The following is a 14,210-nucleotide window of genomic DNA, read 5'->3' on the forward strand; positions in this document are numbered from 1 at the left end:
GCCCAGCTGACTGCCAAAGGGCCTCTAGTATTCCCCTCGGTTAAAGTGGATTGATTGTTCAGTGGACTGACAGCTACCATCGGCCTTTTGTCTCCTTAGAATTTTTGGAAGTTTAACCACCTGGAATGCTCCTTCTAATTTCATGACCCCTTAAGGACATATTCAAGTTGACTGTGATCGACAAGGACAACAAGTCTATAACTAGAAACATTTATCTTAATAGGTTGGGAGGCAGCCAAGCTTGTTGGAAAGAGATGAAAAAGTTAACGCCCCTGCCCTCCCCGTCGCGGAATCGAACCCCGGTCTCCCGCGTGACAAGCAGGAATACTCACCATCATGCTAACGAGGAACGCAGACAAACGTTTTCTTCCTGCAGGGAGTGCTAGAATTGGCAAGCACTTTTGTAAGTTTCATGTATATTTCCAAGCCTTGTGTCTTGTTAACATTAACTCTCCTAATTTTAATAGAAACTCTAAGATAAAGTTTCTAGCCGGGAAGACCAGTTGTGGATTCGTTAACAGAGTCTCTACCATACTTGGTGACCTGCACAGGCTCCTCGGAAGAAAGAGAGATAAAGGCGGGGGGAGGGGCGGTGGTCCAAAGAAAGACAATTGAATAACTTTTAGAGCTGTTGAAAAGGGGACACAAAAGTGAACCAGGGGTGGACGAGGAGGATGTCTTTCTGTCTGTCTCCCTCTCCTTTCTCCTGTCCCCTTTTCCCCCATCTCTCCTCCCCCTTCTCCTCCCACCTCCTTCTCCATTCTTCTCCATTCTTCCTTCTTCTGCTCCCATCTTCCCCCTCCTCCCTCCCCCTTTCTCCTTCCTCCTCTTTCTCTTCTCTCTCCTTCTCTCTCTTCTTCCTTTAAAACAAGATTTAAAAATTAAAACTAAGCTCTAGTTTAGATATAGAAAATTAAAACTTCAACAGTGAAAAACGTCACTGCGTTGGCCGGGAATCGAACCCGGGTCAACTGCTTGGAAGGCAGCTATGCTCACCACTATACCACCAACGCCGACAATGACTGCTTTGCAAGGAAGCTTAGATGAGATCGGCACAGAGCGCGCCAGGCTTCTTGAATATGCATCTTTCCAAAATTAAGTATCCACCCGTTCTCGTACCTTCCCCAGGACGCGGGAAGAAGGCCTCTTACTCCTCGCCCATCCGTCCCCACTCTCTTTTCACAAGCCACCTTCCTGGTGCCCCCGCTTGGAAAAGGGCCGCCAGCATAGATGCTTAAAGCGCCCACTATGTGCCCTGCCGGCTCCGTTCCAGGCGCTGAGATTGCAGAGACAAAACTGGAACAGGCCTGCCCTTAGGGAGCTTACTTTACTGGGGGACTCCCTAAAGGAGCTCTCGGATGAGTCAAAAAACAAGCTAATCTGGGGGAGGAGAGCACAAGTCAGGGGCAGAGGACAGGCGCCCCCGTGGAAGAGGATAGAAGACCGAGAAGGGGAAGGAATGGCTTTGCTTTTTGGAAACTGAAGAGAGGGTTCGGTGAGCAGCAAGTAAGCCAAGTGGGCTGGAAGAGAGAGGGAAAGCGCTGGGTTCAATCGGCCGGGAAAGGCAGCCTGGAGCCTGGCTACGAAGCGCAGAAAGGCAGGGTTTGCGCTTTATCCTGGAGCAAGAGGGAGACGCTGAAGATCCTTGAGCAGGGCAGTGGCGCACAAGGCCAAACCTCCGCTACAGGAGATGGTGTTGGGCAGCCGCAGGCGGAGCAGATTGGAGAAAAGAGGGATGAGAACTGGGGGTGGCGGGAGGCGGAGAGGATTTGACCAGACTTGGCAAGCAAAGGAGGGGGAGGAGAGTGGACATTCGAGCACGAACGAGATTGCTAAGACAGGAGGTTGGCGGGGGGGGGGGGAGGGACACCCACCCTTCCAACTGATAAGAAATACACCTATGGGGGGGTAGACCCACTAATCTCTTTTCTATGGTTACCCAAAGGAGGAAGAGAGCACTTTCTCCTGGAGGAATCCTAGAAGGCGTCAAGGAAGAGGCAGCATTTGAGCTGAGCCCTGATTGACAGGACAGGTTATCCTGGAGAAAGGATATTGGAGAAAAGGAGAAATCTGTGCAAAGGCACATCACTGAGTCACGGAGTACCAGAACTGGGAGGAACCTTAGAGATCACCTGGGAGCTAGAACCTAGTTCGACCCTCTCTTTGCAGACGAAAAAACAGAGGCCTTTAGAGGGTGAGGGGCGTTCGGAGAACAACTGCGTAGTCCAGATGAACTAACGGTCCCCACGGTTCTCAGTGCCCTCCCCTCTCCCATATCACACTAGGTGTTATGATAGATGGATGGTGGAGAGAGACAGATAGAGAGAGAGAGAATAGAGGGAGAGAGATAGGTGGATGGATAGAGGAGGGGACACACGGACAGGTAGATGGACAGATGGAAAGAGAAAGAGAGGATAGGAGAGAGAGACGGGTGGATGGAGAAAGGCAGGGACAGACAGGTGGATGGATAGAGGGAGACAGAAAGAGAGAGAGAGAGAGAGAGATGATGATGATGATGGGGGGGCGGTATAGATATATAGGAGGAAGGCCGGGAGGTAAGCTCCCAGAGGGCAGAGCTTGTTTTCCTTTTGTATTTGTGTCTCCGCGCTGCTGCCTGGCCACCCTGCAGGAGGAGCTCAGTAACTGTCCCTGGATGGATTGAGTAGGTGTGTGAAAGGCAGAGGTGGGAAATATGTCTGGAAAGGTGGGTTAAGACCAGCGTGGAGGACCTGGAGGGCTCCGGTCAGTAGCCTGGCCTTGATTCTGTAAGTAATGGGGAGCCACGGCGGAGCTCGGAGCTGCGGAAGCGCTCTTCTGCTGGCACGCGCATTCATTCTCAGACTCATAGAAGGGCGGCTGAGAGGCAGGAACCCGGGTCAACTAGGTCATCGCGTCCTCGGGGTGGCTGTCACTCTTAGCCCCCCACCCCAGCCCGGACCGCCAGGGGACAGCGCTCTTTAATACCCCAGGAAGGGGGAAGGGCGGTGGAAAGGGCCACGTGGGTGCAGAGAGCGGAGGACTAAAGTCGGAGGGAAGTAACGGAGCAATGGAGCCTGCCCGGGCTCTAGGGGTCGCTGGGCTCTAGAGCTCAGATCTCTTATAGCCGTAGTGGATCCCTTACCATAAATGACGGAAAGAGCCCAGAGGCCGCATAGACAAAGGGGCTCCCTCTTTCGTACTGAATGTGGGCAGATATTTTTTTTAAGTTTCACACCAGGTATTTACGGTAAAGAGAATCCTGACCGACAGCTCCACTTTGCAATAGTATCCTGTACAGGAAGAAAGACGCGCTTTCCTCGTAGTCAGGATGGCCGAGCGGTCTAAGGCGCTGCGTTCAGGTCGCAGTCTCCCCTGGAGGCGTGGGTTCGAATCCCACTTCTGACAACTACGGTTTTTTTTTTCATTTCTCTTCACGAACTGAACTCTTCGGAGAAACTACTCGGAGGCCGCGCCAGCGCCAGGTTCTTTGGGCAAGCGCGAACACCGCACGCTTTCCTTGGCAACGTTCGCTTCAGGAAGCGCTTCCCTCATCACACTGCCATAGCGAAGTGCTGGAAGGATGGAGGTGTAACCCTTGGTACTCCAATATCAGCTCTAGAGCAAACGCCAAAGAATCGTTTTTGACGGAAGAGGGTAGCTGGGGTGCCCTCTCTACCGGTGGGATTATTACTGCGCAGCCCAAGAGGTCGGTCAGTTAGTCAGGCAATAAGCATTTATTAAGCACCCACTATGTGCCAGGCAGTGTGCAGAGCTCTGGGAATACAAAGAATGGCAAAAGACAGGCCCTCCCTTCAAGGAGCGCACAGTCTAAGGAAGAAGACAACATGCAAACACCTCTGTACAAACAAGATACAGAAAGGATACATTGGAAAGGGGGAGGGTGGTGAGCCATTCATTCATACCCTCTTCTGTCAAAAAGGATTCTTTGGCGTTTGCTATAGAGCTGATATTTATATTTTCAATGGCTTTGCAAGGAAAAAACAACTGTAGCACCCCAATGAAGTGCTAGCGAGAGGCTGGCTGGAGGACGCTCAGGCAGGGTCTGGGACCAGAGATGTTTCTCCTGATGGGGAAAAAGGTGGGTCCAGTGTTCTCCTATTGCAACATGGTAACATGGTGGGTCCGGAAGGTACATCTGCCCCTCACCCACGAGGTGATCTATACCTAACACAGAGGTCAAACAGATCAGTAAAACTAATTATACAGTAACCTCATCTGAAAGTGCAAGCAGCATTTTACATTTGTAGTACCCCTCCTCCATATTGTAAATTAACAGAAATGTTTTCTCTACCTCCTTTCACCATGTAGGGTAGGAGGGGAGAAGAAAAGATGAGAGAGAGAGAGACAGAGAGAAAGAGAGAATAGATGAGAGAGGAAAAGGTGGATGGATGGATAGATAGATAGACAGACAAGAAGTAAGGTAGGTAGGTAGATAAGGGAGGGAGGGAGGGAGAGGGATAGATGGATGGAAAGATAAACAGATAGATATATAGGAAAGGAAAAGGAAAAGAAAAATAAATTCCTTGTAACAGATATGCATAGTCAGGGAAAACAAATTCCTCAATGGCTGTTTACCAAAATATTTGTCTCATTCTGTACCCTAAATCTGTTACCTCTCTGTAATGGATAACGTGTTTTGTCATGTTGGTTTTTTTACAATGTTGTTATTGCATAATTTGTTCTCTTGGTTCTGCTCATTTCATTTTAATCAGCTTATCAAAGTCCTCAAAATTGTTTATTTTTATAATATCGATGTTACAGTATAGACTATTGGTCTGGTTCTTCACATTTCACTCTGTATCAGTTCATTATAAGCTCTTCCATGTCTTTTTGAAATCTTCTGTTTCCTCATTTCTTACAACACAACTCCCTCACTTTCATATACCACTAATTATTCAGTCATTCTTCAATTGATAGGCATCCCCTTAATTTCCTTTCTTTTTGTTTGTTACCACAAAAAGAGCTGCTGTAAATATTTTTTGCAGAAAAAGGACCTGTTCCTCTTTCTTTCATCACTTTTGAGTGTAGGTGTAGCAATGGAATAGCTAGGTCAAAGGGCAAGCAATGTTTAGTAACTTTTTATGTATAATTCCAAATTGTTTTCCAGAATGTTTTATGAGTCCACCAACAATGCATCAATGTACTTGTTTTCCCACAGCCCATCCAACGTTTGTCATTTTTCTTTTTTTGGTCATCTTTGCCACTCTAATGGGTGTGAGGTGGAATCTCCTCTGACTTGCTTTAGTAATGACTTGGAACATTTTTTTATATGGTTGTTGCTAGCCTGGGTTTCTTCCCTTAAGAACTAGTGTTTATATCCTTAGACCATTTCTCAATTGAGGAATGGTTCTTTCTCTTATAAATTTGAATTGATTCCTTACATTTCTTGGAAATGAGACCTTTTCTGGAGAAACTTATTGCAAAGATTTTTTTCCCCAAATAATTGTTTCCCTTTAATTCTTCTGTTATGTTGTGTCCCAAATCTGTACCCCTGGCAATACTAGGCCCCTTAATTAGAAATAATTTCATTCCAAAATTTCTTATCATAATTTCTCTTGAGATTCTGGACATTTCTCCCCCCTTAATATGAATTTTATTATTATTTTTCTAGTTCTATTAAAGTGGTCTTTTGATAGTTCAATCACATTGAGTAAGTAAATTGGTTCAGGTAGTATTGTCATTTTTATTATATTGCCTCAACCTACCCATGAGCAATTAATATCTGTCCAATTATTTAGATCTATTTTTATTTCTGAACACAGTTTGTAGTTGTAATTATATAGTTCTTGTATGTATCACAGAAGGTAGACTCCCAAGTATTTTCAATACTCTGTAGTCATTTTAAATGGAATTTGTCTTTTTCCTTTATTTCTTCCCAATGGTTTTATTGGTGTCTTATAAAAGTGTTGATGGTTTATTTAGGAGCTTAATGAATGTTCATTGACTTGAGTGGAATTGAATTGGATGGTTAAGCTACACTCTTTCAGTGGCTCTAACTGTCCTCAGGAGGCCCTATGGTTTTCTCTGAAGCACGTGTTAAATGACAAATTTAACCTATTTCTATTATCTGCAGCAGACTATAGCGTTAAGCCAAATTTATGCCAGTCAGGATAAAGAGAACTTAATGTTTAAATGTTTTAAAATATTTGAATAGCACTAAATAAACTGTTTAATTGCACTTCTGATCTGGATAATGGGTTTTGTTTGGTTTGGTTGGATTTTTCCGATTCACAAGCATTTCTGAAGCGTACTATTATATACTATGGTGGGCGCTAAGGCTACAAGTAGAAAGAATGAAACAATCCCCACTGACAATGAGCTTACATTTTAACAGGGGTAACAACAAATACATATGAAAAATATAAAACCTAAGTATCAAGTTTGTAAATGAAAATGTGTACAAGGGCCTTAAATACAAGGTAGTTTGGGAGAGAGGGCACCAACATTGGTATCAGGAAAGGTTTCCTGCAGAAGATGGGGCTTCAGCACCATCTTAAGAGAAGAGAGGAATTCTGTGAGTTGGAAGTAAGGGACAATTTCAGAGAAGATGCAGAAGATCACTATGGGCTGATGCATAGTGAAGTGAGCAGAACTAGGAGAAACATGAATAAAAGAAATCCAAGCTTGTGGAGTGACCCTTGTGAAGGAGATGCAGCCCAGCAACTGCTCCCTCAGCTGCTTTAGCTACATCTATTAAAGACTCAGAAAGGAAAGTTTTTGCCACCAAAGTTCTTGGCCCTGTCAAATGGTTCAGCATCAGAAATGGCATGATTTTATTAGTGGAAATAACATTAAAGAAGAGGCATTAATATTGCTTTTCTGCTGCTCCCTAAAGACAACGAGGCCTTTCCATCTGACTTGCAGTTGAAACTTTCCATATGTGTTGTCTCCGTGATTGGAATGTGAGCTCTGTGAGAGGAAGGAATGTCTTACTTTTCTATTTGTATTACCAGCACTTAATATAGTGCAGGGGGTGGGGGAACTGTGGGCCTCGAGGCCACACGTGACCCTCTAGGTCTTCAAGTGCAAATCCAAACTTCACAGAACTATTTGTTCTGTGAAGTTTGGATTCAATCAAAGGGCTGCACTTGAGGACTTAAAGGGCCACGTATGGCCTCTGAGGACCATAGTTTCCCCACCCCTGGTAGTGTTTTGCACATAGTAAGTGCTAAACAAATGACTGCTTCATTCATTCATCACCGTCTTGGCAATTTATAGAGTTGCCAGGAACACTAGGATGTTAAATAACTTGTGTAGAGTTGAATAGCTAGTATGTGTCAGAGGGACGTCTTGAACCCAAGTCTTCCTGACTCTCTGGCAAGTACACCAAACTCAACTAGAAACAGGGGGCACAAAACAGTTCATAAAGATCCCTGAAGGCTGCATATTTACTTAGCTTTTAAATGTAATGTCATCTTAGTTGTATTTTTATTTATTTTGTTAACTTCTCCTCAATTACATTTTAATCTGGTTTGGGCTGAACTCAGGTGGTCATATGCCAAGTGTGACATCTCTGCATTATACTGTGTCACTGCTCATATTATTAGTATTACAAAGACAAAAAAGGTAGATACAAATATTTCTAGGAATTCTGATTCTAAGCCTGTTGTATACTAAACTAGGCATTTCTAAATTATGGGCATTTCTAAATTATGGGCATTTCTCTTAATTCTAGCAAGTAGAGTGAGCTATGAGTAAAACATTCCAATTTTGTGAAAATATAATTTACAAATTGTCCTACAATCTGCAAAGTCTTTGAATCATGTCCAAATTGAGGCCAAAAGACAGCAAAGAAAGGACACATAAGGAGGTCTATTTATAGTAGCAAAAAACTGGAATATAATGGACTGCTTATCTGTTGATGAATGGCTGAAAAAAAAAAGATGTAGAAATGTAATGGAATATTATTGTATCAGAAAAAAAAAAAGGAAACGGACAGTTTCTGAGTAAAGTGGGCCCTGATGATGAGTGAAGTGAGCAAAACTAGAGACTTTTTTTACAAAAACATTATTAAGAAAACCAACTTTGAAAGTTGATAGAGCCCCGATCACTGCAAACCGCAGTTCCTGAGGCCTGAAGATGAAGCTTGCTATCCTCCTCCTCCTCCTCTTCCTCTTCCTGTGCTGAAGAGGTGACAGACATAGATAAGAGTCAGAATGAGGCCTATGACTGAATCAACAGAGAGGAGTTCTCATTTGGATAAGGTAGCTGGGCTAGCATATGGACTGTACACACTTGAAAGAGGGTGAGACCTTTTGATTGACTCTGCCCCCACCCTTACATGAGTAAAATACATATTTTTGGTATTTTATATTCATGTGTTTCATGTATTCATACATGAAACATATGTGTTTCAATTATTTTTTTTCTCATGAGGATAAACTGATATCTGAAGGCTTTGAAAGTAAGTCTTGGGGCAGCTAGGTGGTATAGTGGATCCAGCTTTGGCCTTAAAGTCAGGAGGACCTGAGTTCAAATTCAGCCTCAGACACTAACTAGCTGTGTGACCCTGAGTAAGTTACTTAACCCTGTTTGCTTCAGTTCCTCATCTATAAAATGAGTTAGATGAGGAAATGGCAAACCATTCAGTATTTTTGCCAAGAAAACCCTAAATGGGGCCAGAAGAGTCAGACATGACTCATCTTCAACTCAACTGAGTTCCAAATTTATCCTCAGACACTAGCTGTATGACCCTGGGCAAGTCACTTAACCCCGACTGCCTAAGCCAAAAAAAAAAAAAGTCCTAAGGATTTTCCCCCTCTTTTGCCTAGCCCCAAAACCCAGGGAGACATATCCATACAACCCAAGGGATATTTAAAATGGAAACAAATTATTTCTGAGGCCTGTGACTCTGGCTGACCTGTAGCCCACATTCCCAGTTTTAGGGTTTACCAATTATATGATCTGAGGCCTGTCACAGTTTACTTCTTAACTTCATTTTCTTCATCTGTAAAATGAGAGGGTTAAAATATATAATCTATAAGGTGCCTTCCAATTCTAAATCCATTTTTGTTGGATTTTATATTTATGGTTTTAAATTTTATTTTAGTGGATTTTATAATCTACTTTTGTTGGGTTTTTTATGGTATGTTTTCTGGAGAATAAGAACTAAGAAATCAAAAGGTAACAGAGGGGAAGCAACAGCTGTCATTTATAGAATGTGTGGTGAGTCTTTCCCTAACTTGCAAACTACTTGTAATCTAGTTCTAAACATAGGTATAACCCCAGATCAAGAAAAAACAGGCCAGGTCTGGGAACAAGCAATTCAAGATAAAGGAGGGAGGCAATTGCTTAGTATGCACTATCTTCCACTTACAAAGAAGGGGACATGCCTTGGTCTGCTTTGCCATAATAACATCCCAACCCCTGCACAATGACCTGCCCCCTTCAAGGCCCAAGGGGCTACATCATCTTCTCTTTGCCCCAGGAATGAAATCACATCTCTTGTTTTTCACTCATAAAGGTAAGGGTTGTAGCTTATTAATAAGTCTGGTGAGCCCTGCCCTCATTTCAAAGTCTGGGGGAATGTGGATGTGAAATAGTTCATGAATGAGACCTGATGTGTTAATTGGTTTTGCTGAACAGTTATCACTCCCACCCACCCTTTTTAAGTGATGGCTCACTAGTTAAGAGAATGACATATTTGGAAATGGAGAGATGATGTAAAACCAAAAATTATCAATAATATTTGATTTTTAACTAATGATTTTTAAAACTCTGATATGTTTCTGTACTTGCTCTAATGATAATTTAAGGCAGCAGAGACAAACTAGTGATTACTTTTCATAATTTATTGAAATTTTCTAAATGAACAACCATTTTTCTAATAAATTATTCAAGTAGACAAATAAGAGAATATACATGTTACAGCAGTTGAATAAAGACCTAAATAGACAATCTTTTGCTTGTCCTAACTAGAAAGGAAGAGTTGGAAGAAAAAGCCAAAAAAAATCACTATTCCCCGGGGAGTAGGGCTTCTGAGAATAGAGCTCCCCAGTGACAGCAGTGGGGGAAAGAGCGAAGTCCTGGGGCTTACTAGAGGCACCTGTCCTTCATTAGCTTAAAATTTCCTTGCTAGCAAAAGTCACTTATTTAATCCACCTCTTCAATGGTGGGTCCAGGGGTGGGATTTGAATGCCAGGCCTGGGCCCCACAGCTGTTCCCTCCCTGTGAACCTGGTGCCTGGTAGAGCTGGGAAACGATGGGATGACACACCCGCTCCAGTTCCTTCCTCTGGTGTTCATACTCATCCTTCTCTGCCAGTTGGTTCACCTCCAACCAGGAGAGAACTTCTTGGCACTTTCCCAGCACCTTTCTCTTGTCTTCCTCCTTGATCTTGTCCTGAAGGCCATCCTCTTGCATAGCACTCTTCACCTGGAAAGCATAAGACTCCAGAGAATTCTTAGCCGTCACCCTTTCACGCTGAGCCTCATCTTCAGTCTTGTACTTCTCAGCATCCTGCACCATCCTCTCGACCTCCTCCTTGCTCAGCCGGCCCTTGTCATTGGTGATGGTAATCTTGTTGGCCTTGCCTGTGCTCTTGTCTGTGGCGGAGACGTTCAAGATGCCATTGGCATCGATGTCAAAGGTGACCTCGACCTGGGGGACCCCGCGGGGCGCAGGCGGAATGCCTGACAGCTCAAAGCGTCCCAGCAGGTTGTTGTCCCGAGTCATGGCCCGCTCCCCTTCATACACCTGGATCAGGACACCCGGCTGGTTGTCTGAGTAGGTGGTGAAGGTCTGCGTCTGTTTGGTGGGGATGGTGGAGTTCCTCTTGATCAAAGTTGTCATCACCCCACCTGCTGTCTCGAGACCCAGGGACAGGGGGGTCACATCCAGGAGCAAGAGATCCTGCACCTTCTCTGACTTGTCTCCCATCAACACAGCTGCCTGTACTGCCGCCCCATAGGCCACAGCTTCATCAGGGTTAATGCTCTTGTTGAGCTCTTTGCCGTTGAAGAAGTCCTGAAGCAGCTTCTGCACTTTAGGGATTCGGGTGGAGCCCCCAACCAAAACAATGTCATGGATCTGGGTCTTGTCCATCTTGGCATCCCTAAGCGCCTTCTCCACTGGCTCTAGGGTTCCCCGGAAGAGGTCTGAGCACAGCTCCTCAAAACGGGCCCTAGTAATAGTGGTATAAAAGTCCGTACCCTCATACAAAGAATCGATCTCCAGGTTAGCCTGGGTGCTGGATGAGAGGGTCCGCTTTGCGCGTTCACAAGCTGTCCGCAGCCTCCTCACAGCCCTCTTGTTCTGGCTTACGTCCTTTTTGTATTTCCGCTTAAACTCTTCCACAAAGTGGTTCACCAAGCGATTGTCAAAGTCCTCCCCACCCAGATGGGTGTCCCCTGCTGTGGCTTTCACCTCAAAAATGCCATTATCAATGGTGAGGATGGACACATCAAAGGTACCACCACCCAGGTCGAAGATGAGCACGTTTCGCTCCCCCCTGCCCGACCTGTCCAGGCCATAGGCAATGGCTGCTGCTGTGGGCTCATTGATAATCCTCAGCACGTTGAGGCCCGCTATGACCCCAGCATCCTTGGTGGCCTGACGCTGGGAATCGTTGAAGTAGGCTGGCACCGTGATGACTGCGTTGCTGACCGGGTTGCCCAGGTAGGCTTCAGCAGTCTCCTTCATCTTAGTCAGCACCATGGAGGAGATCTCTTCTGGGTAGAAGGACTTGCTTTCCCCTTTGTAGGACACCCGCACCTTGGGCTTCCCAGCCTCACTCACCACCTGGAAAGGCCAGTGCTTCATATCTGACTGCACCACCTGGTCAGAGAACTTGCGGCCGATCAGCCGCTTGGCATCAAAGACGGTGTTCTGGGGGTTCATGGCCACCTGGTTTTTGGCAGCATCCCCAATGAGCCTCTCAGTGTCCGTAAAAGCCACATAGCTGGGGGTGGTACGGTTGCCCTGGTCATTGGCGATAATCTCCACCTTGCCATGCTGGAAGACACCCACACAGGAGTAGGTGGTGCCCAGGTCAATGCCGATGGCCGTTCCCTTGGGAGCAGACATCATTCCTAGAGGACTTCTTCCCTTCCTCTCTTCTGGGACTGGAGAGGAAAAGCGGCGTCTGAAGGTCTACGGAGCAAAGGAGACGGTTGCGGCGCTTGGCTCTGATGAGATCCTCTTGGTCTGTCTCGAGGGAAGACGCAGACGGGTCCTGCTGTTCTGCAGCTGCAGCTCTCGCTCTCTGCGGATTCTTAGCTGGGATATGCCATCCTGCGCTCAGGGCCGGCCTTTTTATGCGGCTGCTGGGGACCCACCTCCTCCCTCCTCCCCCGGCCGGGAACCTTCGGGCGCTTTCGTGGAGAGCCGAGAGCCAGGATCCTCTATTTGAATAACTCCGCCCCCTCCGCCTGGATCCGACCAATCAGAACAGAGGACTCGCCTCCTCTAGCAAATTCTCGGCGGTTCTGGTTCTGGCTGGTGTTCTCGAGCAAGGGGGCGGAGGGGGCGGAGGCGAAGCTTGGAGTGACTTATATGTGATATTACAGCAGCTAGACCTGTTTTTAGGACTTCAGGAAAGTTCGCAATTGTTCCCTGGGGTGGGCGAGGCATTCGTCAGGCGGAGGTTTCCAAAGACAGAATCTCTAATTAGTGTCATTATTACCCGCCCGGAGAAATCCCCGTCTTTTCCTGACATTAACTTGTTTGCCCAGCCAGGCATCGGGTGCTGGAATGAAGGGCCTGAGCACCTCTTAAGTGTTCTAGGCATCACCGTTTAGGGTGGGACAGGAGGAAGACCCGAGAGGAGGGGGGCATAGAGGGGGGAGCAAAAAAGGAAGGTGGGAAGTGAGAACGGGGAGACAGAAGAGGGAGGAGGGGAAGGGGTAGCAAAAAAGAAGGGTGGGAAGTGAGAACGGGGGGACAGAAGAGGGAGGAGGGGAAGGGGGAGCAAAAAAGGAGGGAGGGCTGGAGTAGAGAATGAAGGGGGAAGGGGGGGGTCTTAGTCCAGAGATCTGTCACCAAGGAAACATAAGTAGGATGCCAGTGAAATGTTTGGAGAAATGAAGCTGCGTTTCTTCCCGAAACTTGTCTTTGAATGTTTTTTTCTTACGGAAACATAACCTAGCAATTCTCGAAACCCCGTTACTCAAAAAGACTTTGCTTGGGCCCCTTCACAGAACTAGTGCACGGTGAAATGATGGCTCGGAGAGCTGTGGTGTATGGCCTGCATTGGTGGTTCAGTGGTAGAATTCTCGCCTGCCACGCGGGAGGCCCGGGTTCGATTCCCGGCCAATGCAAAGTCTTTTTTTCTAAATCAAATTAAAGCCCATTCACTATTCGTTGAAAATCATTTTTAATATCTTGGTGAACTTTAGATCTGTCGTTAAAGCAACGCTCCGGCTCACTCTAAACTAATTTTTCCACGTATCACCTGCCAAGGGACTGAGCCAAAGAACCACGAGGCAGACGGCAGGAAGGCCGCAACCTGCTCTGTTTTGGGGGTTCGGCTGTGGGTTATCTCCCTGGATCCCAGGAGGCCAAAGGATCCCCCAATTCCTTGATAGAATCAGGAAACAAAGCCATGGGTGGAAAGCAAACCAGCATATGTAAAGAAGGATGTCCCCCCCATCCGTGAATGATTGGGGCAGACCTTTTGGATGTAGTCATAGGTGCTTAATAATTGTTGATTTATTGATTAACCATACACATAGGACTTTGTTATTTGTTCTTTTTCCTGTTTAGAGGATAGAGAAATTCTTTTGAATGGAAAAGGAAGTTAAAATTTTTAAAAGGTAAAATGCACAAATTAATAAGTGTGATCAATAATAATTAAACTTTCATAAAGTCCAGATCCCCTTTCCCAACTCTACCCGAGCCGAGGCACTGCAAGAACATGGTTTGCTCTCACTAGGGGATGACCTTGACCTCTGGGCACCCTGGCCTAGGACACTTCTTCCCATTTTAGGGGCTTATTGACAATAGAATGGGATTAGATCCCTGGAAAGCACCAAGAGGATTTAGGGAAGTGCTGAGGCCTTTTTAATGGGAAATGAAAAGGAAAGAAAAATGTTCTTGTGGGAAAAAGAAGAAAAAGAAAAAAAAGTGTCGTCACTTCTCCCCGTCGGGGAATCGAACCCCGGTCTCCCGCGTGACAGGCGGGGATACTCACCACTATACTAACGAGGAGCACCTTGAAAAAAACTTTTGCTAGTTTCTTCAAGTGAATGAAAATAGGTGTTTACACCGGCTTT

General features: G+C 45.8%; 1 protein-coding gene, 1 long non-coding RNA gene and 4 other non-coding genes across 6 annotated transcripts; 3 read left to right on the top strand and 3 right to left on the bottom strand.

The window, feature by feature from the left end:
- The first annotated feature begins 934 nt into the window (after window positions 1–934).
- Window positions 935–3,262, top strand: LOC144457841 (uncharacterized). Its single transcript, XR_013487388.1, has 2 exons — window positions 935–1,506; window positions 1,946–3,262. It is a non-coding gene; the product is annotated as an uncharacterized LOC144457841 (long non-coding RNA).
- On the bottom strand, window positions 942–1,013 carry TRNAG-UCC (transfer RNA glycine (anticodon UCC)). The gene has a single exon. It is a non-coding gene; the product is annotated as a tRNA-Gly (tRNA).
- A 39-nt stretch (window positions 3,263–3,301) lies between the features above and the next one.
- On the top strand, window positions 3,302–3,384 carry TRNAL-CAG (transfer RNA leucine (anticodon CAG)). Its single transcript has one exon. It is a non-coding gene; the product is annotated as a tRNA-Leu (tRNA).
- Window positions 3,385–9,776: 6,392 nt separating this feature from the next.
- LOC110209913 (heat shock 70 kDa protein 1B-like) lies at window positions 9,777–12,255 on the bottom strand. Its single transcript, XM_020988658.2, has one exon. The coding sequence runs from the start codon at window positions 12,025–12,027 to the stop codon at window positions 10,093–10,095; it is 1,935 nt and encodes a 644-aa protein (XP_020844317.1). The 5' UTR covers window positions 12,028–12,255; the 3' UTR covers window positions 9,777–10,092.
- Window positions 12,256–13,185: 930 nt separating this feature from the next.
- Window positions 13,186–13,256, top strand: TRNAG-GCC (transfer RNA glycine (anticodon GCC)). Its single transcript has one exon. It is a non-coding gene; the product is annotated as a tRNA-Gly (tRNA).
- An 817-nt stretch (window positions 13,257–14,073) lies between these two features.
- TRNAD-GUC (transfer RNA aspartic acid (anticodon GUC)) lies at window positions 14,074–14,145 on the bottom strand. Its single transcript has one exon. It is a non-coding gene; the product is annotated as a tRNA-Asp (tRNA).
- Window positions 14,146–14,210: the final 65 nt, after the last annotated feature.

The sequence above is a fragment of the Phascolarctos cinereus genome, unplaced genomic scaffold, assembly GCF_003287225.1.
Source record: "Phascolarctos cinereus isolate Bilbo 61053 unplaced genomic scaffold, phaCin_HiC Scaffold_5;HRSCAF=322, whole genome shotgun sequence".
In the NCBI taxonomy this organism is placed as follows: Eukaryota; Metazoa; Chordata; class Mammalia; order Diprotodontia; family Phascolarctidae; genus Phascolarctos; species Phascolarctos cinereus.